The sequence below is a fragment of the Vicugna pacos genome, chromosome X, assembly GCF_048564905.1.
Source record: "Vicugna pacos chromosome X, VicPac4, whole genome shotgun sequence".
NCBI classification, from domain to species: Eukaryota; Metazoa; Chordata; class Mammalia; order Artiodactyla; family Camelidae; genus Vicugna; species Vicugna pacos.
The window spans coordinates 73,748,224-73,775,950 of record NC_133023.1 but is presented as its reverse complement, the minus strand read 5'-3'; the positions used below and the strand labels follow the sequence as shown (position 1 = coordinate 73,775,950).

The following is a 27,727-nucleotide window of genomic DNA, read 5'->3' as shown; positions in this document are numbered from 1 at the left end:
ATACAGGGATGCTGTCATGGCAAAACAAGATAAACAAAATCCTTTTCCAGCACTGAGAATTCACAGTTACTCATTCTGAGGGTCACAGGCCTAATGGAGTAATAAGCATTCTGAGAAAACTAGTAGTGTAGCCGTACGATAGAAATTCAATACATATTTGGTGAATGAGCAAATGAGACAAGGAAGATGTAGCCTCAGTGGCAGCTTAGAAGAACTGCTAGAATAATGCTGTTATCTCATTTCTACAGTAAACTCGTCTCTATGAAGGCTACCATTACTTAGTAATGCCTATACTATATACACAGAAATGGAGCTCCCAGTACCCAAGCAGCAGCTGATCCAAGATTTGTGAAGTGGAAATCTGTCACTATGTTGATTATGCAGGTATCTGGGTCCACTGGGACAGGGGAGATGGGCGTGTCCGAGGGAAAGAGATGAAAAGAGGAATATTCACAAAGCTAGTTACATTGAATTTGGACTTTATTATCCAGGAGGTTTAAAAAAGTTCTCTCATCTTTCACTAAAATTTAGTCTCAAAAAAATCTTCAATCACCGCTTACTAATGGACACTGGCAGAGAGTATCTCTTGGGAAACGTACTGTCCACAACTAACAAATTCTGTATAGTGGTTAGCATATTAATATGCAAGTCTAATATATTAGATGGTTTATTCAACTCAAAGCTGGTGCCTTCACTAAAAGTTATTAGTGCATCAAAACATTGTCCATTTTGACTAGCAAGGAGCTAATATTACATGTGCCCCAGATGCTCACCTCTATATGGTAAAGGAAATAGGTTGCTTTAATTGTATTGATTTCAGGGCACACATCCTAAAGAGGGAAGGCATTATTAAAAGAGCCATGGCTTAAGTTTTATATTTCTATTATTCAGATATACATCATATAAATAATAAAGCAGGGGATATTGTCATTTCCTCTCCAAAGATCACAATGATGAATTTTAATATGATAAGTAAAATACTGATGTTCTATATATAAGCGGCCATTCCATGAACTTCAATGTCCTAGCAACTCTTAAGTTTCTGCATGGGAAGCAGCTTGGCTCCAAGGCAAATTTCTTTAATGGCAGTGTTCAAGCTAAAGTTTGTTCAGAAATACTCAAAGCAACCTAATTCTATGTAATTACTGATAGGTCTTATTATTCATAATGGGCAGCAATTAATATGTTACAAATGCACATGCTATTAATCTCACTATGTTCCAACCCCATTTATAGAATCTTTTGATAATTCAAATTTAACATATTTTATGTAAACCCTCTAATCTGACCTTAATTCAAAATGGAAATTGCAAAACATCTGAAGGGAATGTCTATGGACACCAAATATTTTAGTGAGCCATTACTGGTGGGCATTTAAAATAAAAGGATTCTTATAAATGATCAAGTGCTTTTCATACAAAAAATAAAAATGACATAGCATGATTTCAATTTAATAACTAATTTGACAACAACTGTTATAAAATTAAGCTTTCCACAATCTTTCAAACGCTTTACACATTTTCAGTAGCTTTGTTAAAGCAATCTATTTGAAACGGTATAAAACAATGTTGATAAATTGACATATTGATTCCTTTCAATCAAAGAAACATGTCGTGCCCGCAGTCACCTCCTAGCAGACACCTGGAAATGACCTTGAAACTCAAAACTCCACACTTCAAAAGACTATTAGGAAAGCATTAATAATTACATTATAGGTGTGAAATGTAATTTAGGTACCTAAATTACAGTATTTCTAGTCGTCAGATGAACTGGAGGCCTCCAGGAAGACAGAAGAACACTACCAACAAAATCTAACTCCCTCCTTATAGTCAGGGTAGAACGGTAGGAGTTAATGATCTATCTATCTATATGTATGTATTGTATACACACACACTGTATCATCGTAATATGTTAAGAATCCTCAGTTTTTAACAGAACAGTGAAATAAACTTGCAAAACATCTTGAAGTAATTCCTAAGACAGGAATCCTGAAACCCTTCCTACAGAGAGCTTTTAGTAGGAAAGACTTTTGGTAAGAATTAATACACAATTGGAGGCTGTTTTAAAACTGCAGCAACTTCTGTTAGAGTTTCTTATGTCCTTCCCAAATTGCCTATGTCACCTTCAAGATTTGATTCTAAAACCAGTACACTTGGATGCTAAGACTGAAAAATATTGTTCAGACTCAGAGGCAATTCAGACAGAAAGGTGGATGGTCTACAAATTCTCCGATAGTCAGTGTGTTATCACTGAACCAGATTAACTCTCTTCCCTGCTGTCACACCCATTCTGGCTTCCAGATAAACCCCAGACCTGCCTGGGCATGTACTGGGCCAGCCAGTGGAATGGGACTGCTGTTTCTATGATATATACTTCATAAATGTATAAAAAGAACCTAGATTACCAGTTATATAACTGACTGAACTAGTTATATAAATGAACTGGCAGTTTGTATAGCAATTAAGAGCGCTGGGTTCAAACTCAACTTTGCTATCTACTACCCCTGTTACCTTTGGGCAAGTCACTTAATTTTCCTGTGACTCAGTTAGATGTCTACGGAATTGGAGATAAGAACATTATCTCACAGGTTTCCTTTCATGAGGATTAATGAAATGATTTAACATATGTAAAAAGCACAGAAGAATCAATGGTATGTAACAAATGCTTTATGAATCTATATCCATTCTCCTATTAGATTAACACTACAGCTCTGGTTCATATATAAGTTCCTGGTTGTCAACTGCTGAGTGGCTAAGAAATGCAGAGTACCCTCAGCAAGCAGCCAACAGAATGCTCACAGACTAAACTGAATCTAGCACAGTTCATGAATGAATTCGTTTTACATATATTTATTGCAATGCTAAGCACATCAAACCTGAGGTGTTTGTTGGACCCTTACCAACTATATCGCTGTTGCTACAAAAGACAAAAAAACGGAGATGGGGGAATTAAGACAATCTACCACAAGAGTCTTACAATTTAAAATAACAATCCCAACAGAGCGAATCCATTGTAACTCTTACGACCATGAAGAAATTCAATACAGAGTTTCCTGTAGAGTCCAAAAGAAACTTAAGGCATGAGAGAGGACCAATACAGTATGTTTCCCAAAGGCCAAGAGCCCATTTTCTCTCTGCTAACAAAGTTTTAAAATATTTTTGAAAAATCTTTAAACAAACCCGAGTATATGTGGCCAAAGGAAGGTTGTTCTCATAGCTTCTTTTGTCTCTTACACCTAATCCAAAAAAAAAAAAAAAAAAAAACAAAACAAACAAACAAAAAAAAAACACATAGAGGCCTGAGCTAAAGATCCTGAAATACAAGAAAAAGACAACTAAAAACACATTTAATTGCCTTTACCTTCCACATATTCCCTCCAAAAGTTCTATACATTTATTCTACTTTATTAAAGCAGGTAACTGAGAGCTGTCACATACATCTCATAAATACTAAATTATATATAAAAAAAGATTACCCATTTATAGCCACTAGTAATATTCGTAAAAATTAGAGCAAACTCTTAAGAGCACTACTTTATTAGATCCTAACTAAGGTCTACTCTAATTTAATAAACCTGTTTATTGGAAATAACTCTCAAGCAAATATTATGTAATACATAAATGCTGGGGCACAAATATAATCTGTCCACCAAGGAAACTAATAATGGTGTTTTGAAAAACATTATTAAATCTAAGAGAGCTGATAACAGTAAGCAATTGCCTCGATGTCTCTGAAGGTATGAAGAAATATAGACCATCACTAAAACAAAGGGAAAATGATACCATAATATTGGGATAATGTTGAAAAGTCTTTGTGCCAGCAACTCTCTCTCTCAACAAAGGCTTAGTTAAAATATATTCAGTTATGTCCCTGCAATTAGCAAAATTAAGAATTTATTGACTTGCCTTTTTTTCTATAAGATTAACGATATTTTGTTATATCTTGATCTGGTAAGGTACTAAATTTAAAAAGGACTTTCGTTAAGTCTTCAACATTAAACAATTTAAGAACCCTGTAGTATGAAGCTGTTCTCAGGTACCGTTATTGCAGAAAGCAAATGCTATCAAGTTCATTTCTACTATAGAAAAGTTGTTTAAAACAGTTGACAGTTATCTTTGTCATCTTATATATCTACCTGTGGCCAATTGTTTAAATCGGCTGTAACACCACACCAAGATCATGAGTTCAACATTTACTGCATCAGTTACCTTGGTTCAGCACAACGGACACAAAATCTACCACTAACCCATTGTCATCATAAATGAGCATCATTGGTCATAAGCAGCATTAGGCAAAGAGATGAAATGATCAGTTTTAAAACATTCTTACCACTGCAGATCAAAATAGTATCATACCCTATTAATTATGGTGGGAAGTATATCATTTTTTAAAAGGATGACAGACAGTATTAATAGACCAAATAACTTTCAAGCAGGAAAAAATACAAAAAATCTCACTACTTTCATAGGTTATATATAAGTGAACCTGCAAAGGAATATGGCTGATATGAAGTCATCTCAGAAAAGGATAAATTCTAAATTTTTAAGAAATTTTAAATTCTAAAGGAATCCCTTAGCTAAATTATATCTCAGTCTGAAATATTAAAAAAGGGCCAGACTTGTGTTCCCAAATCCTATTTCAAATCTAAGAAATTAATTTCCTATGATTTTATCTTTATATGTGTTCAGTTCATGTCATAAAATGAATTCAGAAGCTCTGTAATGCCAAATGATAACATTATTAATAAAATGAATGTCTATAAACTATGATACAAGGATTTTAGAACCATATTCTGATCCATCATACAGCTATATTAACATTTGATAATACAATAAAATTATTAAAATACTTAAATTGTCAGCATTGAGAAAACAAATGTCTATGGAATAGAATGAAAATGCCAGTAATTAAGAAGAATGTGATCTGACTGGTACTAACAGAGCAAATAGTAAGTAAAAAACCTAGGAGAGGAGTGATAGCATCTTTATCATTGCTGTTAATGGAACAAAAGGTACCTAATCACACCAGCTTCTCTTTTCAAAGAAAATTACAAATATCCTAATAGCACCACTTGTCACAGAGTAGTTACCTTTGCTGCCTTCTATTAAAAGCAGTTACATGCGAGGAAACACATCTCTCACCCATTGCCAGGAGCATGTTATCAGTCTATTCTTATCACATGAAGCCAGACACAGTAAACTCTCAGTAAGCCATTTGGACGGAGGGAACATTGATAATCCACAATAGCTATGTTTGCCATCTGAATGCATCACATCGTTTATTTAGGCTCCTATAAAATTAATTTAAATTAAAAATATGATCCTTAAGTCAGTATCACCAGATGACAAAAACCATGTAGGGGAAATAGTGCTGGGGAGGCAGGGAGACATCAGACTAGTATGAATATTTGGCCATGGAGAAACTAAAGGCAGAACACACAGATGTGGAGAACTTAACCTAGAATGGTTAGGAACTTCAGTATGTCTTCAGCCTTCCTAGACATGTTTTTCAAGACCGTAAATTTTTTCGTAGTGGGCAAATTGGTTCATTCAGTTCTGTCACTTTATGAGTATATTTTTACTCGGTCCAATTAATAGAAATACATTAATACCCTACACAAGCTAGGTGGGATGGAGTACACAAGAACAAAGTATCTCAAAGGGTTAGCTCACATAAATAGCCTATCTTTGCCCTGTGCAACAGATAAGTGGATCTTGAATAGAGGTTTCTGATAATAGATCTTTAATCAGCACATCACACTACAGAGAGATGCACTAGTGTTGAAAAGCATGGGCTGCAGACTCTGGCTTGTCCTAAGGCCCCCTATTTCCATGACTTTGTCCATACAGGAAGCACAGCAGAGTGCTGACGTACATGCGCTGTGGAATCATCCTGCCTGACCTGGATTCCCAGCTCCACTTTGCTCATCTGCAAAACAGCTCCAATAATGGTACCTACAGCATAGGCTAGATTAAAACAGTAAATGAAATAATCCATGGAAAACACTTAAAGTATCTGGCATATAGGGAGTGCACAACAAATACTAACATTTGCAATTGTTAAAACTGTCAGATCTGTCGGGTCTGTGATACATACTTATCTTTATTCTCACAAAGCTCCTACTGATGGTTTGTCTATTTTACTGACCGTTACTCTATTTTATAGTTCTTTAAATAGAGACAATAAGAAATTAAGTAGTTTCCTTAGGGTCAAACAACAAAGCAGGAAATAGATATTCACTTTAGCACACTAAACTTCTGTTTATTTAAGTGGGCCAACGATAAATTTCAAAACTTTACTGATTCAATTAACCACAGGCCACTACTGAAAAAAATCTGGTTTTCACATTTGAAAAGTTTAACAAAAATCTGCAGTTGTATGTGTGTGTACACATATGCACACATACAATGCATACATACACACACACCAAAATGAACTGAATTACTACAGCATAGGCACTTAAATGGCAAATTAACTTTAACAAACTACCACCACCAGATTCAATTAGGTAGATTTCTGGGATTTAATCAGTTATAAGGACTTTCAAAAAATAGATTCTATTATATCTATACATCACTGAATGAATTATTAAATACACATACACTTCCTACTAAGTGCATGAACTTGGGGTTAGCACCCACACTTTATTTGCATTGGTACTATAAAACTAAGTACACATACCTGTAATTCATTTGTGTGTTCGCTAAACACACTTACACTTGCCAGAAGCTGTAGTACATGCTGGGAAACAACAGTAAACAAAATGGAAATACTTCTTCCTGTCTGCAAGAAGTTCAGTGTCCAATGGGGACACAGATGAATGAACACAATTATAATGTCTTGTGACAAGTACGTTCTGACAGAAGTGTGATCTAAATAGAGACCAAATGGAGAACGGATGAAGGTTCAGGGAGAAGTTGCAAAGTCTTGTAAGTGTCTGTTCCAGGAACAAAAGAGTTTAGTCTAAGGACATTTTAGGGGGAGTGAAGAGGCAAGTGACCCTGAACTGCATGAGCTTAGATGTCCCCTTAAAGACAACAAGTAGTCAGTGAAATGTTCCAAGTATAGGAGTGCCCTAATAATTTATACTTTTAAATAATTTATACAATTCTGACTAGGTTTTTAGAAAACGGGTCACAAGGAAATAGGACTGAAAATAGAGAGACCAGTTAGGATTCTGTTGAAGTCATCAAGGAGAGAGATGTCACAGCACTTGTAATTACTGAGAAATCAAATTGTATGCATCCATATGGTAAGCAACTTCTGAAATGGCTCCCAAATGCTCCCTGCCTCCTGGTATCCATGCCCTTGAGTAATTCCCTCCCCATGTGTGTGAGGGTTGGATCTAGTTAATTGCTTCCAAAGATGAAATAAGACTACAAAACATTTGTCACTTCCTTTTCACCTTCATTCTCTCTTCACTTCTTCTGGGTATGTACAGTTTGATGAAGGAAACTGTCTCCTGTGAGCTGCACTATTGAGAAGCCCATGAGGCAAGGAATTGAGGGCGGCCTCTGGACAACAGCCAGCAAAGAAGAATGGAGGCCCTTAGGCCAATAGTCCTGGAGAGACCGAATGTTGTCAAAAATCATATATGTGAGCTTAAAAACAGATCATCCCCTAATCAAGCCTTCAGATAAGACCACAACCCTCACAACACCTCACATGCAGCCTTGTAATGGACCTTGAGGCAGAGGACTTAGCTGAGCTCTGCCAAGATTCCTGAAACTGTGAGAAAATAAATGTGTGTTCCTTTAAGCTGCTAAATTTAGCAATAATCTGTTACTTAGTAAGAGGCAAATAACATTATCCACAATGATAAAAAAAAAAGTTAAAATTCTTTCAACATGATGGCCATGCACAAATATATTAACCTGTTTTCAAGTGTAACTGTATTCCTAGAAACTTGTGGTAAAATGGAACTGATATTTTTAAGTTATAATTTTGAATTTCTCAGGTCATTTCCCATATATTGTCTGAAGGGCACTTAATACCAAAATTTAGCTCACTCATTCAGCACACCTACCTTACAAGATGCTAAACATTGTTTTAAAATAGCGATATGCTCATAGAGAAATGAGATTTGTGGTTGCAAGAGGTGGAAGGTGTCGGGGGGAGGAATCGGGTGAAGATGAACAAAAGGTACAAATTTCCAGTTATAACATAAATAATTTCTAGTGATATAATGTACAGCATGATAACTAAAGTACACAATGCTATACTATATATTTGAGAGTCACTAAGAGAGTAAATTTTAAAAGTTCCCATCACAAGGAAAAAATTTATAACTATGTGAGGTGATGGATGTTAACTAAACCCACTGCAATATATACATATATCAAATCATTATGTTGTACACCCTAAACTTACACAACATTACATGTCAATTACACTGCAACAAAATGGGGAAAATAAAAACAAAAGCAAAACAAAAACCAAAAGATGATGAATGAAAATTACAATAATGATGTTAATAGTAATACCAAAAATCTTAGTTTAAAATTAGGGAAAACAAGATAACACCCAGATACTATTGAATAATCTATTAAAAAGAAAGAATTAAATTTACTCTCATCAACAAGGACTAACTGACCAAAGGGATTACTTAAATATAATGTCTCAGAAAAAGCTACCAGATTTGCACTTCCCTAAAATAAATACGTTTTCTCTTAAACAAATCAGAGAAACCTCTTACTCTTACTTCCTATATCATACAAAATATATAGTCTGGAACTTGTTTTACTGCCATCAATATACCATGGGAACAACAAATACCCCTTTATGGTTTTATAAAGTTGTGCCAACAAATTCCACTGAATTTCAATGTAAATAATTTCTATTTGCCCAAATAAAACTAAATTAGCTAGAATAATTCTGAACGTGAATGAGTATCTATGTGACTTGTAAATGTTATCAACTGAACACCTGTTATTGTGCCTAATCCATACAATGTTTATAAGCAAAAATTACTGAAATGGGGAGAGACAGTCTCACTAACTCATTGCTAAAAAGTGTCATATTAAAATAATACAAGGTATCTATAACGTTATAAAGCTAACCTCAAAGGAACCCTGTGAAAAATTGATTTTATTACTTTATGTATCCCATGTATATTAATATATCCTTACCAATTGCCTAATGAGATGAAGACCACACTCCATTCACTATTAGAAGAGACAAACCCCAAGACATAGTAGTGCTTTACAGCTGAACAAATTCGATGCAGAAAATGCTTGAAAAAATCTTAGTCATAGAAAAAATGACCTTATTCCCTTCCAAACATACAACTTCCCAGCTTTGATTTATTTAAGTTCTAAAGAACTGTCTTCAGTGCCAGAATAATAGGATTACACATTTCACAAGATAATATGTGAAACTATAGCTTTAAAAAAGGATTTGTTAATTATGCAACAAAATGCACAAATAACTGAGGGTGTAAAAACCACTGTCACAACATAGGGAAGTGGCTAAGAACAAACCTGGGGTCAGATCTCAGCTTTGCTACTTCCTAGCTGTGTAAATAAGACATACTCCTTAATCTCCCATAGCCTCAGTTTCTTCACCTATAAAACAATAATACAGGTATCTAGGGTTGGTATGAGGACTAAATAAGATATGAATTTTAAGTGCTCATCACAACTCTTGGGACACAGTAAATGCTTAATAAAAATATTGTTGTTATTATAACTGCTATGATTACTGTTATTACTAGTGATGTTGTAGTTAATAGAAGCAGTACAATCACCACACCATCACTGATATGTAAAGAAAGAGCTACTGGAAGCCTACTCATTCAGAAGGCCAAGGATACACTGTCTCAACATCTCTCTACAATTAGTGACTCTTACGATTAAACAAGGGCACGTATCTCTGGCTCATGAATTTCCTGTTTCCTCTTCTACATAAAGGAGGTAATTGTTCGATGCCAGAACATGCCAATTGGAAATAAAAGCATGTGTCACCATAAGTTAAAACCATTAAAAGTTCCATTAAAAAAAAAAACTTTGATCAGGTGATAGACAAAAACAATTGGTTTATATAAGAAACTCAAAGAATTTAGATATAATAAAAATGATGAAATTACATACAGGTATGTATGGTGTTTAGCTGGCTGCCTGAAAAAATTAAAGCTTTCTCGATTTGTTCCCTTATGTATTAAAGCCTACACTACAGAGCCTGCATATTATGTCATTAAGATGACAAATTATTTGTTAGGACACCGGGTCTCTCAGGACACTTTAGCACCATTTATAGGGGGTGTGCGCTCTGAGACTGACATCTCATTATTTTCAAGTCAGCTCTAAGAATTTCTATATTACGAAGACAGAGATGAATTAGATCTTAACACTTTTTTGGTTTTTTTATTGCTTCACTAAATATATAAGACTGTATTAAGCAACCAAACACGGGTGGGTATCTTTAAAAGCAGCCAGCAGATTCTAAGACTAAGAGACACAATTTAAAATACTATCCTAGAGGAAAAGTGCTTTTACATAAATACATCTTCAAATTCAGTTCCTCCATAATTTTTGAAGCTAGCCCAGTATTTCAAGCACTGCAAAATGATATTTATATGCATTTGAAATATTTATAACATCTCAATTTTCTGTTATTATTAAAGCTAAATTGTGCTAGAGAAATATATTATTAAAGAAGCTAAATTTTATTAACCTGTTAGTCTTATTTCTTACATTTTCTCCAAGCTACATTAAAACCAAAGAAATTGCTTACAATTTCCACACACACTATCTCTGTTCTTCCTGAAGCCTCTAGAGAACTCTAAAAATTCTAATTAGAATTAGCAGTTATAACCTACATATTTTATTATTATTTCAAGTTTAGTTAATACTAACCATCATTACTTTAATTCTTATACAATATCACTTTTATCTAGAATTACAATACATTTTTAAGGAAAATGACATTATTATTATCGTCTTGTTATTTATACGTCCCCAAATATCACCAGATTGAATAATAAATAAAACTAGAACACATATACAAATTCCAACAGTTACATGTATGATGTATATTCAAAAGTACTAATAGGGTCTTCTCCAACTGCCTCTAATATACTTTTTTTTTTAATTAATCCAGAGAGCATTTTGAGATCTACAGCATCATTATGGCTTGTAAGAAGATCCTAAATATTACAAGCACAAGGACACAGGGTTTGGGAACTAGAAGAAACCTTAAAGATTAGGAATCCGTACTGATCAGTATATCATCATATCTTGTCTAGTCTACTGGTATTTATTTACAATCAGTGGTCCATTTACCTACCTGTGAAATCCCATCACCCATCTGTCCACCGAAAGCCTGCTCAATTGTTAATTATCAAATCATTGGGCCCCTTGGGCTTAATGAACAAAACCCCATTTCCTCAGTGTAAGGTTCACCTTACCACCTTCCCTCCCATGTCCCAACCCAAAAGGACATGCTTTCAACACAGCATGTGCATCAGCCTCCCCCTATTTTGTTAATGGTGTTATCTGCCTAGAATGCCTTCTTTCTTTCTCCCCCTATTGAAATTTTGCCTAAATTTCAAAGCCCAGCTCAAATTACACCACTTCTGGAATTTCTATTTGCCCTACTCAAAATTGATTTCCATCTTGTGCTCCTATGGCTTCTTAAAAACATCTGTGCTAACATTTAAAACAACTTGACTAAATGGAGTGTACCTCTTCTTTCTCTTTCACTAGATGGATGATGAGTTCCCTGGCACAGAGACAAGACTGTGTTCGTTTCTCTCCATCCTATTTAGTATAGTACCTTGCACATAGTGGGTACCCTACAAATATTAAATTACATGAAGTAAGAGATCCATTCTCTCCTAAAATATAAATAATTCGGTTTATAATAGGAAATTTTAAATAATTTTCTCTACAACTCTAAAAACAAGGAATTCAAAAAGAAAGTATAATCTGATAGTACTTTCCCATATTAAATATTTACACATTTAAATATTATAGGTATCAGAACTAAGCTACTTTAAGACTTCTTTCTACTTAGCCATCTGAAGCAACTTTACACTCCTAAGTATTAAACATTTTCCTAAAACATAAGAGGGGAGAGGGTATAGCTCATTGGTAGACTGAGTGCTTAGCATGCATGAGATCCTGGGTTCAATCCCCAGTACCTTCATTAAAATAATAAATAAACCTAATTACCCCCCCAACATAAAAAATTAAATTAAATTAAATTAAAAATAGACCAGTGATGCTTTACAATGCATTGAGGGAGAGCAGAGGCAGGAGCTCTCCAACTTTCTTGCAGTAGGACGAAATTCTCAGAGGTTTCAGACCACTGGGTCTAAAAGCTTTGGAAATAGGTCTTAGAAATAATGAGTGTGTTGCTCCTTCCAGAACACAGCTGAATGAGTGGCCAACAGCAGCAGAACTGATGGGGAAGAAACTGGTGCCCTGGAGCTAGGAAAGCCAGAGCACAATTTGGTTTGAATTTCCTGGAGCCAGAGTCTCCCGCAGATTTCTTACTGATCCTGCCACCTATTGACCAAATTATGAATCAAGGCACTGCAAGTGACAAGGGACTTCAGCTGTGACAATAGGATCAATCAACAGTTATTAAGTGTTATTAAAATAAATGGCAGTTTTGTATCATTAACATTTGTTACACACGCCTGGACTATGCTGTGATGCTTAATTGTTCCTTCAAATGTCCCTTCAGAAATAAATCTTAGTAAAAGTAATGATCCTGAAAGATGCTCCTGACCTGATTTGTACTCAAGTCTTCAAAATTAGGAAAGCAGAAATAGTAGTAGTATCATATAGAACATTCAGAGAATCGGAGTTAAGAGTAATGGAAATGCCCATTTCTCAGCAGGGAGTACATGAGAGCCTTTCTATGACTTTTGTTTAGTTTTACTTTGGTTTGATTAGGTTTTAGCAGCCACAGGAAGAATGGCTTCTACTGTAACTGACTGGCTTTACCAAGCACTGCTCCAAAGAGCAGGAAATTCTCTTGCTGTATTAACAGTCATACTAAGTGTCAATAAGCAAAACAAAACATACACACAGCATCATGTCAATGAAAGGGAAAGTGGAATTAATATTTATTAAGTGCCTGCTATATAAAGCACTACGTTGGGTGCTTTAAATATATAACCTTGTTTAATTTTCACGACACTATTAGATAAATATTAGCCTTACTCATTTTATGGATAAGAAAATTCAGTCTCAGAGGTTACTAGCATCACAGCTGAAATACAAATATGTGTGACCCCATCTCTTCGGGACTTTTCCCACTACCCCACACTAGTAACCTCTACATCTCAAACTTCACTTTCTTCATTGGCAAAATAGAGTCAGGCTTATTCACTCCTAAGGTCTACACTAACCCTAAAATTTTATGAAACCTGTCATTCTTATGGGACTCAATATAAATACATAAGTAAAAAAAGCAAGTGCTCGGTATAAAATGTGCGAAGAACTAGAGGAAGGAGTTCACAGAGAAGGCATTAAAATTGCCTATGAATAGAAGAAAAGCTGCTCAACTTCACTCCTAATTGAAGAAGTAAAAATTATAACATGGATGATTTATCATTTCACCCCTGAGGTCGGAAAAGGCTGTGGGGAAACAGATACTCATACATTTTGGGTATAACACTATAAATGGACACAAACTCTGAAAGGAATTTTGGTAATATCTATGAAAATTATAAACATAGACAGTATTATAGCCGGGAATTTCACTTCTAGAATTTATCCTGCAGATACATTCTATGTGTACAAAGGTTTATGTAGATACACGTTTGCTGGAGCATTGACTGAAACAGCAAAAGACTGGAACTAATCTAAATATCCATGAATAGGGGACTGGTTAAATAAACTCAGGCTCATACCACAGGATTCTATGCAGTATGTAAAGAGAACACAGGAGATAAACGTAAACTATTAGGGAATAATATCCAAGTATATAAGTGAAAACAAAAAGAAGTAAAAAACAAAAAATGATCAATACATATATGCTTCTAAGGCATAGACTTTTTCTATAGTAAGAGTGGTTTCCTCTGGGAAAGAAGCTTTAAGTCTGTAATTGAAGGGGTATGTTTACCAGGCATCTTTTTATATTTTTATCAATACCTTGATATAAGCATGTTTCCCTTTTTTGATCAAAAAAAGTGATTATAATAAACAGTAATCTCTGGAGTCACTGACAAACCCCTTAAATGTGAAGTCTACTACAGAAAATAAGAATGAAAAATAAAAGACTTTAATGGCAGGAATTTGTTTAAATGTCAAAATTCTTCAGAATACACTAACCACCCCAGATTTCTATGTGCGAGTGAACTCCTAGCTCCAAGAAACAAGAAATACAGCACAATCACTCCCACTGCACAAGATAAGATAGAAGGACTGAAAAGGAATAATTGTCACCTCTCCTCTCCAAATCTTCCGAAATTCACATTCTCACATTCTAGGGCATGTTGTGACAAATCAGGCAAATGAACTGTAAAGGTGCTAATTCCCAGGGCATGGGCGTGTGGAATTTATCAATTTCTTAGTGGTGAAGACTCACTCAGGCTGCAAAAAGTCCTAGGCTTAACTAAACTATCAATTCCACAATAACTAGTAAAATAGCAATGTGAAAATAAGATAGCAAAAATTCACAAACCACAAGGATCAATTATGAAATTGAGAAGTTACCTATAAAGCACCAAAATTATCTGTGAAATTCATAAGAGGTTAAGGGTCTAATCCTAAACAAGGCACTCAATTATCAAATCAGTAAAATATACTTATTAGGTACCAGACTGTGATATTATTCCAGAAAAATCTGCTTATAGCAAAAAAAAAAAAACCTATAAATTTTCCTAATAAACCAAATGGATTATAACAAATATAAGGCTATGTAAGATTGGTGTCACAGTGTTGTTAATATTCTGTTGTGTTATTTCCTCTTAAATGGTCAATCAACAAACTCAGCTCCTCTGCTTCTCAGTAAAAATGATAACTTTATAATAGAGGAGTATAAGTCACATACTAAACAATAAAAATAAAACCCTTATTTTCAGTTGAATAACAACATTTGTGCAAATTAAATTATAAAGAAAAAAGACCTATCCTTTAGTTGCTGGGTAAAATATAGTTAATACATCAATCTATTTATGCTTGACTCTGTCCAGTGTGGAAAGATTATACATGTATACATTACTAGAAATTTTTACCAAAGCACTGAATTCAATATGTCAGAACAAGAACTTCATATTGAAAAAATAAAATATACCTTTCATGTGAGTAGCAAAATTCAGTGCCAATTTTGCAAAGAGATCAGGATTTTCAAACTTATCTTCCTTAACTTTTAACCAGAAACAGTTCTCAGATAATTCTTTGGGTTCAATCTGAAACAAACAAAAAACAAAGAGAAGTTTCTAAATTATTACTTCATATTTAATTTTTCAAAGAATTCACTTTCACCAAGGTTGAATGACAGTACCTTTATTCATTTACCTACTAAATCAATTTTAGAATCTATCAAAAATAACACTTTTTAAGTAAATATTCACTTGGAAAGTCACAGGATTCTACTGGTGTACAGAAAAATACATGAGAGCGATAATAGCCCATGTAGCAAATTACATCGTAAAAAATCTTCTACTGGAAGGAATCTGACAAATAATTTAGTCAATCACTTCCCCAACTTACATATGTTCTTCTTGCTCCTGGATTTATGGGGAAACTGGGAGTCAGAAAAGTAAATTCCCCATGTTTACTGACTAGGTTATAGATAATAAACATAATAGCTGACAATTACATACCTCCTAGTATGTGTCAGGTAGTGTTTGAAGAGATTTCACATATTAACTCATCTAATCAAACCCTCACAATAATCCTCTGAAGCTATTATTATCTCCATGTTAAAGATGAGGAAACTGAGCCCCAGAAAGTTTCAGGGGCTGCCCAAGCTAGTAAATGGCAAAGGTGGGATTTAAACCTAGGCGGTATAGCTCCGCAGAATTGTGCCTTAGTCACCACACTGAAACCCCCTATTAGAAGAGTATGTGATATGTAAGTGCCATTATACTGTATGCTTCACTGCTAAATTAACCTATCATTACAATTACACACACAGATAACCGAGCCAGCAGCTTCTGGATCCTACAGTTTGGCAGATTGTGCCTAAGAGAAAATAACTGTACTCCAAACACACTTACATCTCATTTACTCTTATGAGTAAAGCATAAGTATATGCTTAACTTTAAAACAGACTGAACCATTATTCTGGTCAAACAATTAATATGTAGATACTGTCAGATATCACTGTAAGTAGGTTCTTGGAATAACTATTTCCTTAAATGGTGGCCTGGGTAATCGTATTTTCGTTAGATTAGTTTCTAGTGAATGGGGACTGTGTCAATCTTGATAATCAGGTTTTTATAAGACATGTTATTTGATAATAATAAAGCAAAATAATGTTCAAAAATACTTTCAAACATCATATGAAAAATAAGTTAGTTTATGTCTCTACTGAATACCATCACTGATTCCACACTCTCTCAAAGTTTAAAACTAAAAAAAAATAAATAAAAAACCCCAACGTTTTCTAAGAACAAAAATAACTAAGATAAAAAGGCTCACTAATAAAAAGATTATATTTCAGAATGTCATAGCACTTAAAGTTAACAACGGTAAAAGGAAAATTATTTTTCATTTGGTTCTGCCTTTCGTATATTACTCTTTAAAACCACTTTCACTTTGATTTTCCTTTTGACTTCTACATTAATTGCAAGTTATCTGTGGAATTTCCAATTCTTTAGCTCCTAGAACTGAAAAATGGACAAAAAGCTGGTGAACTCACAAACGAAAGCAAAAGAATCAGCAATCATGTTCGCAAACATTATATAATACTTATATGCAGCAATACAGTCATTCACACATTAATGACCAACTATGGCTATACAAAGCCAAGTAACTCTAGTCATAGTAGTACCTTTGACCAGTTGATTCTCTTCATGGACACTTCAGGCTTATATATTTTTTTCTGCTTCATTCCATACGGCAGATCAAGTGCTGTTCCCGGCAAAGGAAGAGCTCCAAAGGGAGGCGGTGGAATAGGCCCCCCAATCAAAGGTGGTGGTGGTGATACCCCAGACGAAGGAAGTGGAGGAGGAGGTGGGGGACCTACTCCGGGTAGAGGTGGCGGTGGTGGAGGTGGGGGTGGCAGTGGCCCACTACCTGGCAATGGAGGCGGTGGAGGAGGAGGTGAACCTGAGAGTCCATGTCCCTGAAATATCAATAACCCAATGTTTATTTCAATGCTTACTGTTAAGTATGGTAGCAAAGAAAACTTATCACTAGACATTTGTGGTTTAAGATTTATTTAACTGAGCAACATCTAAGGGCTTAACAGTACATGAAAAAGATGTGCACAGATTTTTGATAAGCATTATAAACCCTGGACAATGAGTAACTCTGCCAATATACAAAGGCTAGAACATTTGGCATTCTCGAAGATTTTGTGAAACACTTCTCCAAAATAATGAAAAATTACCTTTCATTATAAATATATGCAAAGATGAAGTACTATATATAGCTTGGGCCTGTTAGACTAATTGGTTTGAATATAGAATAATTAATACAAGGTCACAGATTTGATTCTCTTGGGGACAATAAGCTTTTCACAGAGTCTGTCTCACAGCACAAGTAATTTAGCTGTCATGTAATATCAAGAATTAACACTAAGTAACACCTATTTGCATAATAATGCAGGTTTATCAATGCTTTTACATCTCTTATTTCCTTTCAACCTTACTATAACCCTATAACGTAGGTTGGACATTTTTACCTCACCTTTATCTCACTGCTAAATTAGTAAATTATGCTACAAGTTTAGTGTATAAATGGATTTGCTGAATAATTTGAAAGGTAAAATATGTATCCAACTTTAAATGAGATTAAATACTTGTTTGTAGTTGCCTCTATGAAATCATGTTTATGACATGAAACTTGTGCAATCACAAAAATGCTATTACTATAAAAAAGGATTTCTTTACTCAAGTTAAATATATGTTTTACAAATACAATAAAAATCTCAAATGTTTTTAAATGCCACCAGCCTTTAAGAATCAAATCATTGTCAGCCCTTTTCTTCTCTCCTATGAACATTTAGGAATGGAGCAATTAAATCAGACTATAATAGAGTATTGAGAATTGAATATGGCAAATGAATAATTTACAATTTGACACAATTTTGGGTGTGCTGGAAAGTATTGTGTGACTCTGCACTTTTACAGATCCATTAATTTAATAATAAATAAACAACTACTCACTAAATGGTAAGGCCCTGTGACAGGTGCAGTAGGGCCTTGAATAATAGGAATAAGAAATAAAGACATTGGCTTCACGGTGCTAATGCTGCAGTGGAATAACTAAAGCAGGCACGCAAACAAACATATGACTGGTCGACAAAAGTGATAGAGAAGTTCAAAGAAATTCTCTGACAGTTTTTAGTGATGCTTTCCCAAGGGTATGTTACTGAGCTTATCCCTAAAGGGTGGGTTTCAATGGCACAGATGAACAGGGGCGGGTGTTTCTGAGAGAGAGTAACAAAAGTCAGCATTTCTCAACTAAGTTCCATGGAAAGACTCTTCTCCAGATGTTAAGAGGTGGTCCTCGGTCAAGGGTTCTGTGGCTGTATGAGTTTAGGACAGCTGCAGGGAAAAGAAGAGTTAGCCAGGTTTCTTCAATGTAGGCCATCTCAGACCCTTTAATATGCTGATGAGTATTATGAGTCTCCAAGGGGAGAATTTCAAGTGTACCAAATTTATTAGACTATGGAATGCTTTCGTCCTGAAAAACCTATTAGCATCTCTGTAACTAATGTCTGGGAAATGCTGGCAGCAGGGAGAGTGTGGAGCCAGGAAATTCTAAGTGTGAAGGGAGGAAAGGTGACTTAGCTGCAACAGAGGCTGGAGTTAGGGGAGCAGGGACTAGGCTGCAGAGGGGAGATAAGGGAGCCCAGGATAAAAGGCCTTCAAATTCCCGGTAAGGAGATTTTTCTTTAATCCCAAATGCAACAGGCAACCACTGGACATATTAAAGCCTGGAGTGACAATAATCAGGGCAGTGTTTTAAGAAGATTAATTTGCCACTGACATAAAGGATCTATCTGAAGAGGAAGCAACTATAGGTAGGGAGGAAAGTTAGGAAACAATTGTAACATTCCAGGCAGGATGTAATGAGAGAGTGGCCCTGAGGGCTTCCGGGTTTTGATGTAAGGGGGAAAAAAAGAGAAAGAACTGACATGAAACGGTGACCAGCTTCATTTGTCAGGTGGCAGGGCGGGGAAAGGGCAAAGAAAACTCCAGCTTCAGGATCACAAAAACTGGTGGTAAAATTTAAGCAAGTAAGAATGGAAACCAAACTGCTTGGAGGAAAGAGAAATGGCCACAAAGAGTGGGTCTGATTTCAACATGCCGCAGAGCTGGAAATACAACGTCAAACCCAGGAGACCTGACACCTACCAAAAGGTGATGTTTGAATGTATGCTATTGAGTGGGATAATTGTTCAAGGACAGACAGAGAAAAAAGAGCTGAGGACAGGACACTGGGGAAGGTCATCATTTGGGGCATGAAAACAAAGAGAAACCGACTTCTGAGAGATGTAAAAAAGGAAGTCAGACGACAGAAAAACAAGAAAGATTTAGTGAAAAGAAATTATCAAATATTATAGATGTGAAAGAGACTAAGGGTAGGAAAAGGCCACTGCGTTGGGTAATTTGGAGTTCACTGGTGACTTCTGAAGTCACTTTTCAGTAGACTGATAGAAATAGACCTAGTCAATGAAGAAACATCTACTGAGCTCTGCGAGGCTAAGAAGTCATCTTACGTTTCTTAAATAGTCACCTAAAAAAATGCATTGTGTAGAGAGTACTCAATCAGCTCTAAAATTTAGACACCATAATTAAGATTTTAAGTGTATACTGGAGCTTTTCATCATAGGAAATGTAGGTAGAAATGTAAAGTTTATAGATTTTGAAATTATGGTAGTCAAGATTTACAGAGATCTCAAAGAGCTTTGGGAATAATTAAAATTAATGTGCATTTCCACATTCCCTTTGAAAGAAAATACTACGCATCCAACTTTTCAAATCATCATGAAAATTTCATCTCAGAATTTTGCTTGTGTGATATACTCTATTAAAAATATTCCGGGCAGTTTATCCAACTAATGCCTTATTTTTTATCCCAACATTAAAATGATTTATTGTCCTAGAAAATCAAATCTGTAGTTATTTCAACAACAATGTGATACTGCCAAAAAGTCTGCTTCTGGTCACATTTTTTCCTTCCATCTAACAAGATAATTTCCTCCCATCGAACTCACTGTGACATGACACAAAGTCTATATCTTGTTTCATTACCTGGGTTCGAAGTTGCTGGATTTCTGTTTCAAGCTCTTTGATTTTTTCTTCTCTTTTCTGAAGCTCAGCTTGAGCTTCCTGTCGAGCTGTGAATTCTTCATCGAACTGCAATGATCGCCACCATAAATGTACACTTAGTAATACCGTTTTGAGAAAGCTTTAAAGAACATTACGTATTAAATAAGCGGAGTGTCTTTTGCCTCTTAAATTCCCAGCTCACTCAGAAAATCCAAGCTCCTGATAATTTTTATGACAATTAAGCACCTCTGTGGGGATGGGGTGCTGCCTGTGATGGTGGTAAAGAAGAAATATGCCCCCAATCCAAGGTAAACAAATCACTTCTTAAAAAAAAAAATACAAAACAACATTTTTAAAGGGTGGACTGAGAAGTCTCTCTTCAGATATAGTGGACATTTTTAGTTATTGAAAGTTGGGTTTTAGAATTAATCTTTTTTTTATTGTTTCACCTCATACTTCTATGTTTATTTAATTAAAAAAAAATCAAACCTAAAAATTAGGCATCAAGCAATTCAACTCCTTAAAACTGTATTTAATCTTTGGTTGTTTTTTTGGGGGGGGAGGCGGTGGATTAGGTTTTTATTTTATTTACTTATTTATTTACTTATTTATTTACTTATTTATTTATTTATTTATTTAATTTATTCATTTCTATGGCAGTACTGGGGATTGAACCAGGACTTCATGTGTGCTAATAATAAGCACGTGCTCTGCCACTGAGCTATACCCTCTCCCTCAAACTGTATTTAATCTTGAAAAGAGACTGCACTTTTTAGAATGTTCAAATGGATGGACATTAACACAGTAATACAAATTAGAATATTTTTATTACAATCTTAACTGTATAGCATCGAAAAAGTGATGCCCCACAAAATCTGACCATAGAGTGATATGTCATAATGACATTCTCATTCAGATGATTAACCAAAACACTTGAGTAAAATGGTGTAAGAAGGTGGGTATAGCTCAGTAGTAGAATGTAGGCTTAGCATGCACGAAGTCCTGGGTTCAATCCCCAGTACCTCCATTAAAACCAAAAGTCATAATCAATCTTTGTAACTTTGTAGCGAAAAACATGTTCTAAGAGTTAAAATGGGAGGTTAAATTTCAGTGTGCTCAGCCCAAGAGACCATCGGACTGGTGACTATCCATTGACTGCATCCTGCCCAACCCTTACCTCACTCAGGGCTCTAATCAGACCCAAATAAGCCTGCATACTTAGAGTGAATATTGTTTATGTCCAGCTGTAGAACATTTGCCCTTTATTGTCACTGTCACTTCGAGTCCTTTTAGACATCAATGCATGATTCCAACAATGTTACTTCTGTTTTGAAAAGTGCTATATCTTACTGCCTAAAATTATCTTTCAAGTTTGTGGAGCAATAAAAAAGTATGTTCACTGTCAATAAATATTCATCCTCATAGTGGATTTGACCTTTGGAAATTCTAAAATGCCAATCAGATTCAAGTCTGAAGAAAGAGTTGGTGAACAAATTGGATAAGAGTGTTTGGGTCAAATCTGAAATACTTACTTAATTAACTCTTTTACTCATCTCTACTTGAGTCCCGGGAAAATACCCCGCAGAGGCTGGTCCAAATCGTTTCTAATCTCTTTAAATGTCAAGCCCACCCCACATTCTTCAGTGTCAGCAAATGACCTTGTTTCCTAGTTCACTGGGAAGATGGAGCTTTTTCAACTTCAGCGGTATCCCTGTTAAGATTGATCTGATTCTATACTCCCAGGCTCCCTCCCGAAAGCTTCTCCTGCGTGCTGCTCAAGCATGCTGTCCACACAAGCACGCTGTATACGATTTTCCTCTATTAATGGTTTATTAGTACATTTGAGGGAAGGAACACAATGTTTCTGCTTGCAATTGGAGACTATCTTAATCTATAAACCCACAGAGCAGGAATCAGAGAAGTCTGAGATATGTGAGCTGGAAGACTTCTTACGAGTCCACTAACCTCATTCTCGCCTTTTAATGATGAAAATATCTCCAAGGAGAGTAAGTGGCTACTTACAGCCACAGCTAATTAGCAGAAAAGCTGAAATAAAATCTTACAACTACTGCTTCTCATTCTAGCTGCTTCCCCTCTTTTTGTTTTTTTGGTTTTTTTTTTTAAAGTACTTTTGACTGCCTCTTAAAACCAGAATAAGAGAAGGCATGCAGATAACCACTGGGAGACTGGACACGTTTTCATTCTAAATGTTGATGAGGAGAATAAAGCATCAGACACTGAAATTTCTTTTTTATTATTTCAAGACTCCTTTTCTAATAATATATGCTTACAGAAATTTTGACCAGATAGATCATCACAATTTGCTCCCATCCCGTAGTATCTAATCACAGTGCCAGAGAAAAAGTAAAGCGATTCTAAGATTTTCAAAGGGAATTTTCAATGTGCTACTTAAAACAAGAACATAAGAAATATAAAGGTCTATTAATCAAAAAGCATGCATTTTCTTTCACCAATAAAAATGACAGCTTCACACAAACATTTTATGCTCGAGCTCTTAAAAGCTCTTCTAGTAACTGAAAGAGCAAAGACATTTCTTTAGATGCCCTGAAGTAACTTCAGTAATACTCTATAATTTCTAGACTGATAGCAAAAGTGATTATCTAATCTCCAAGGTAAGTCATAACTTTGAAGAGACAGTAATATGTAAGCCCTTTATCTTGCTGTCAGAAGGCTGAAAACTGGAGAGCTTTTAGACTTGGGCTTCAATTCTTCTCCTGCCACCAACAGGAGAGAAATATTCTACTGATGCTTTCTAGGCTCGGTACCAAACAGTGCAACTTTTGGTAGAAGCTACTAAAATTGTAGCTATGCTGTAATGAAACAAGGAAGAGACTTTCTGAGATTGAAATAAAATTCAGATATCTGTAAAGCTGGCATTTACATAGGCATGACACAAAGAAAGGGGAACCTCAAAATTCCACCAAGCCTACATCCAGGAAGGAGCATTCATTGAAAAAAAGGGTGATTATAAAATTTAAAGAAGACAAGTCTAAGCACAGAGAGATAAAAAGGAAGAAAAAAATATTGCACCATTCTGGTGTGATCAGTAGCACTGATTTAAAGAACAGAGTAGATAAGACTAGCTAAGGATCTCACAGTTCTCCAAGGAGCTATCTTCTGTTAAGGGAACGTATTTTGGTTGACCGTTTCTAACTATATGCTTCCGGCAATCCAATTTTATTTATCACTTTAGTAGAATGTGGTTAGTATTTTCCTTCCATAATGGATTAAAAGTGATGAGAAGGGAACAGTAGCAACCTTAACTCATCAGGAAAGAAATCAATGTTCCAAGGTTGTGTCTGAATCCAGAAACCTAAAATACTACATAACTGAAACAACATTTATAAGGCCTCACATAAAGAAACAAGGGTAGAATATGGACTGATTAAATTAGGAATTTCAGTGAATATTTTCCAAACCTTACCTTCTTCGAAAATTCCACTGCTTTTTGCTCACTTTCTTCTACTTTTGCCTTGTTCACACAAGAATCTATTCAAATTGACCAAAAATGATTAGAAATTATTGCATTGGATCACTATGCAAATGATGGCTGCCAGTCTATAATTCAATACATAGACTATCATTTTTATGTCAATTGCTATTAAAAGGAAAATGATGGATACTACACATAAAACATACACTATCAGGTTTTCTTTCTTTTGTATACTAGTTGAATTAAATGATAGTATTGTTGAGGTAAAAAGCCAAGAATTCAAGAATATATTTGACTAAATCATCATCATTTTTAGAGGTATTCAATTATTTACCAACTTTAACAATCACAGAATTCTTTAAAAAATGTTTGTAGTTTATTATGGGTGGAGAAGTGCCACAGAATCTATGCTTAAAAGTATTAAGACTCAAAATGACCCTTAAAATGATACTAGAGGGGGAGATACAGTAGCATTCATTAATTCAGACTTCTTAAAGAAAAATTTCACTTAACTTCTAATCAGGGGTAGAATGTATCACATAAATATAAAAACAAACATAAATCTCTCAGATATAATCAAGCATTCCAGAATATAAATAACTGAAGAACTCTTCTGGGTAATATTCTCCTTATTATATATAGTATATTTTGTATACCTATACTTAACCATCCTATACTTATTTTTCTTCGCAAAAGAAATGAAAGCATATGTCTAGACTCAGATTTGTACATGAATGTTCTTAGTAGCTTTATTTTTAATAGCCCAAAACTGGAAGGAACCCAAATGTCCATCAACAAGTAAATGTATAAACAGATTGTGATATATCCGTGTAATGGAATACTATGCAGTCATAAAAAGGAATAAACTATTGATACATGCAATACCACAACATGAATGAATCTCAAAATAATTATGCCGAGTGAAAAAAGCCAAGAAAGAGTGCATGCTATATGTTTCCATTTACGTAAAACTTTAGAAAATGCAACTAATCTACAGTAGGAGAAAGCAGATCATTGATTGTCTCAGGATGGGGACAGGTGGAGAGGCACAGAAAGGGGAGACTATAAGGAAGAACACAGCAACTTTAGAGGCTGACAGAGATGTTTATCATTTTGACTGTGATGATGGTTTTAAGAGTACATATAAATACCAAATTTTATACTTTAAATATACGTAGTTTTTCTTATGTCAAGTGTACTTCAATAAAGTTCTTTCCTCTTTTGAAAGAACTGTGTGGCTGCAGCAAGGCAACTAAGGAGTTGCCTTAGTTGTGAAATGATGAAATCAAAGAGAAGCCAGATCTGAGCTAGGCTGGCAATGGTTGGTAATGATTTGGATTTAAATTTCAATGGGAAGGTCTTGAAGAAATGTAGGCAAGGATATGATCTGATGTATTAAAAATACTAGACTTACAAAACTGTGAAACCAGAAGAGACTCTACGCTTCTCAAGTCCAGGTTACCTTAAGATAGAAATCCATAGATTTCCTAGAAGTTCTTGAAGGCCTTGATAATTTTTGTATGTACAAATGACTGTGAGTGTGTGTGTGTGTGTGTGTGTGTGTGTGTGTGTGGGTGCGTGCATGTGTGTATGCACTAATGAAAGTTTCACAGCCTTCATCAGCTACTCAGGACTTCTGGCCATAAAATATTAAGAACCACACACATATTTGGCTTATTTGAATTTAGAGGTGAGGAAACTGAAGCCTAGAGAAGTTAAACGATTTGTTCACAATCACAGAGATGACACGTGGATGAGGTCATAATGGGTTTTTGATACTGACTGTCCTGTCTCACCTGGACCCTCCATGTCTTCCCGCCCCAGTGCTCTTGATTAACAGTACACAGTCCTAAGTACCTGGCACGCAGTACCCAAAACAAATGTCTGCTGAACACTAAATGAGTTAGACAAAATCCTCAGTAGAGTATGTGGGTCAACTATGGTCCAACAGATTACAAGACAGTACAAATATTTGGAAATAGTCCCTTATAACTCTCTCAACAAAATATGAAATAAACTACTGCGTTTATCAAGCTCAGGGGAAAATACGCAGTGAGGCCAGGGTTCACATTAATGGCAGAGGTGAGGCAAACTGGCACAAGCTTTCTCAAAAGCATTTGGCCTTTCAAAATTCATACCCTCACCTAGAGGAATCAATCCTAAGGAAATATTTAGAGAAGCCAAACATTTATATAAAGAGTGTTCACAGCAAGTTGATTTATAATTGTGAAAACCTGAAAATGATCTGTATATACAAAAGAAAGGACTGGCCAAGATGATTATGATATTCTATAAAATGGAATATTATACAGACACTCAAAGTCACATTTGGAAGGCCAACATGGAAAAATTGCCATAACATAATGCTTCCTGAAAAATCAGCATATAGATAGATAGAAGAGGGATGGAGGGAGGGAGGGAGGGAGGCTGAAAAATGAGATTTGTGGTTGATTTTGTCACTTAAATATGTCTCTAGATTGTCTACAATATGTAAGCATTAGTTTTAAAATCAGAAAAGAATAATACATGATAAATAATAAGGAATTCATCTTTGAATATTACTGTGAGTCTTCCCAGTGCTATGGGGTGAAGAAAAACATATAATCGACATTCAACAGCTGTTGTTTTCTACCTTTAAAGACAAGACAAATGAGTTCATGCTAGAATCTTAGCAATAGTGATTTCAATTAGGTATAAATAAAACTGCTTAACTATAAGGTCATATGGCATACTATATTTCGCAAGAGAGGTTTTCACATCATCTTTGAGAGATTATGCCAGCAAGTGTAGCTAGCTACCAGTCTCAGATGATAAAAGGTCATTTCCACAGCAATCTAAGTAGATGAACATGATCATCTCAAATTCCTTCCTAGCTCTAAGGTCTATGAAAATAGAAACTGATCTGCTTTGATAGAATTAAAAGGTCGTTAAGTTACTGAAATAAGCCTGCATTGCTTTTCTCAGACCTGAACACTAATAACACAGCATTACTAATTAGATCCTACTGTACATGTGATTTCTACAAAACCACTAAGGTACCAGCATAAACTGAATCAAAGGATTTCAGAGTCATGCTTCTAAAAAAGCAACGCATTCACCTATAATTTTTTTTTGGGGGGAAGGCACTGATTTAAACTGAATTCAAGAGTGTTGAGACTTAACAGATTAGTATTTCCAGTCACGTAGGCAGAATTCTCATGATCATCATAATTAATAAATATAGCAAATGAGTATCCACAGACACAATGATTTACCAGATATTAACAGAAGAAGTTTAGTGAAAGAGCTACATTTAAAAAATGTCTACTATACAAAAGAGAGTAAAACACAAAGGACACTGAGAATGATATTACATACCTATCAGATGAGTGAAATCAATGTCTAATCTTTGTCTATACTTGAAATCTGGATCCATCCCACTGCAGTGGAGCACTATCTGTGAAACACACTCCTCTATTATTTTGTAATACTGTGGCCTGAAAAAGAAAAGGAGTATTCTTGAATACCTTTTCTATGCATTCAAATCAGTTTTCTTAAGAAGTGATTCAGCATGATAAAGAAAAATAAGTCATTTCCTAACAGCTCAAAAAACTATTTTCTAGTCATTCCATTCCTTCAGGAGAAATATGCCTAAGCTTAAAGATGGTCTAGATGTTATAGTGCAAAATCCATTGTGATACAATCAACTACGAACACTTAGTGACTTAATACTCTAGTTTGCAGGGATTCATGCTTGTGTTCAAAGATACTTATCAACCTTATCTACTCACTTAAGCTATTGTTCCTAAAGTTAATAAAAACAAATGACTTTTAGTCCTACATCTATGGATAGAGAAATGGTTCTAGGCCTCTCCAAGTTCTCAATTTCAATA

The 27,727-nt window shown here is 35.1% G+C and overlaps 1 protein-coding gene across 5 annotated transcripts in view; it reads right to left on the bottom strand.

Annotated features, from left to right (window-relative positions):
• DIAPH2 (diaphanous related formin 2) overlaps positions 1-27,727 on the bottom strand; it is a 784,101-nt gene that overhangs the window by 522,705 nt on the left and 233,669 nt on the right. For all 5 annotated transcript variants that reach the window (XM_072956799.1, XM_072956800.1, XM_072956797.1 and 2 more), the window contains 5 exons: positions 27,213-27,331; positions 23,847-23,911; positions 20,384-20,488; positions 16,951-17,244; positions 15,247-15,361 (listed from right to left, as the gene is read on the bottom strand). In XM_072956799.1, the coding sequence (XP_072812900.1) occupies positions 15,247-15,361; positions 16,951-17,244; positions 20,384-20,488; positions 23,847-23,911; positions 27,213-27,331 (698 nt within the window). The remainder of the gene's footprint in view (positions 1-15,246; positions 15,362-16,950; positions 17,245-20,383; positions 20,489-23,846; positions 23,912-27,212; positions 27,332-27,727) is intronic.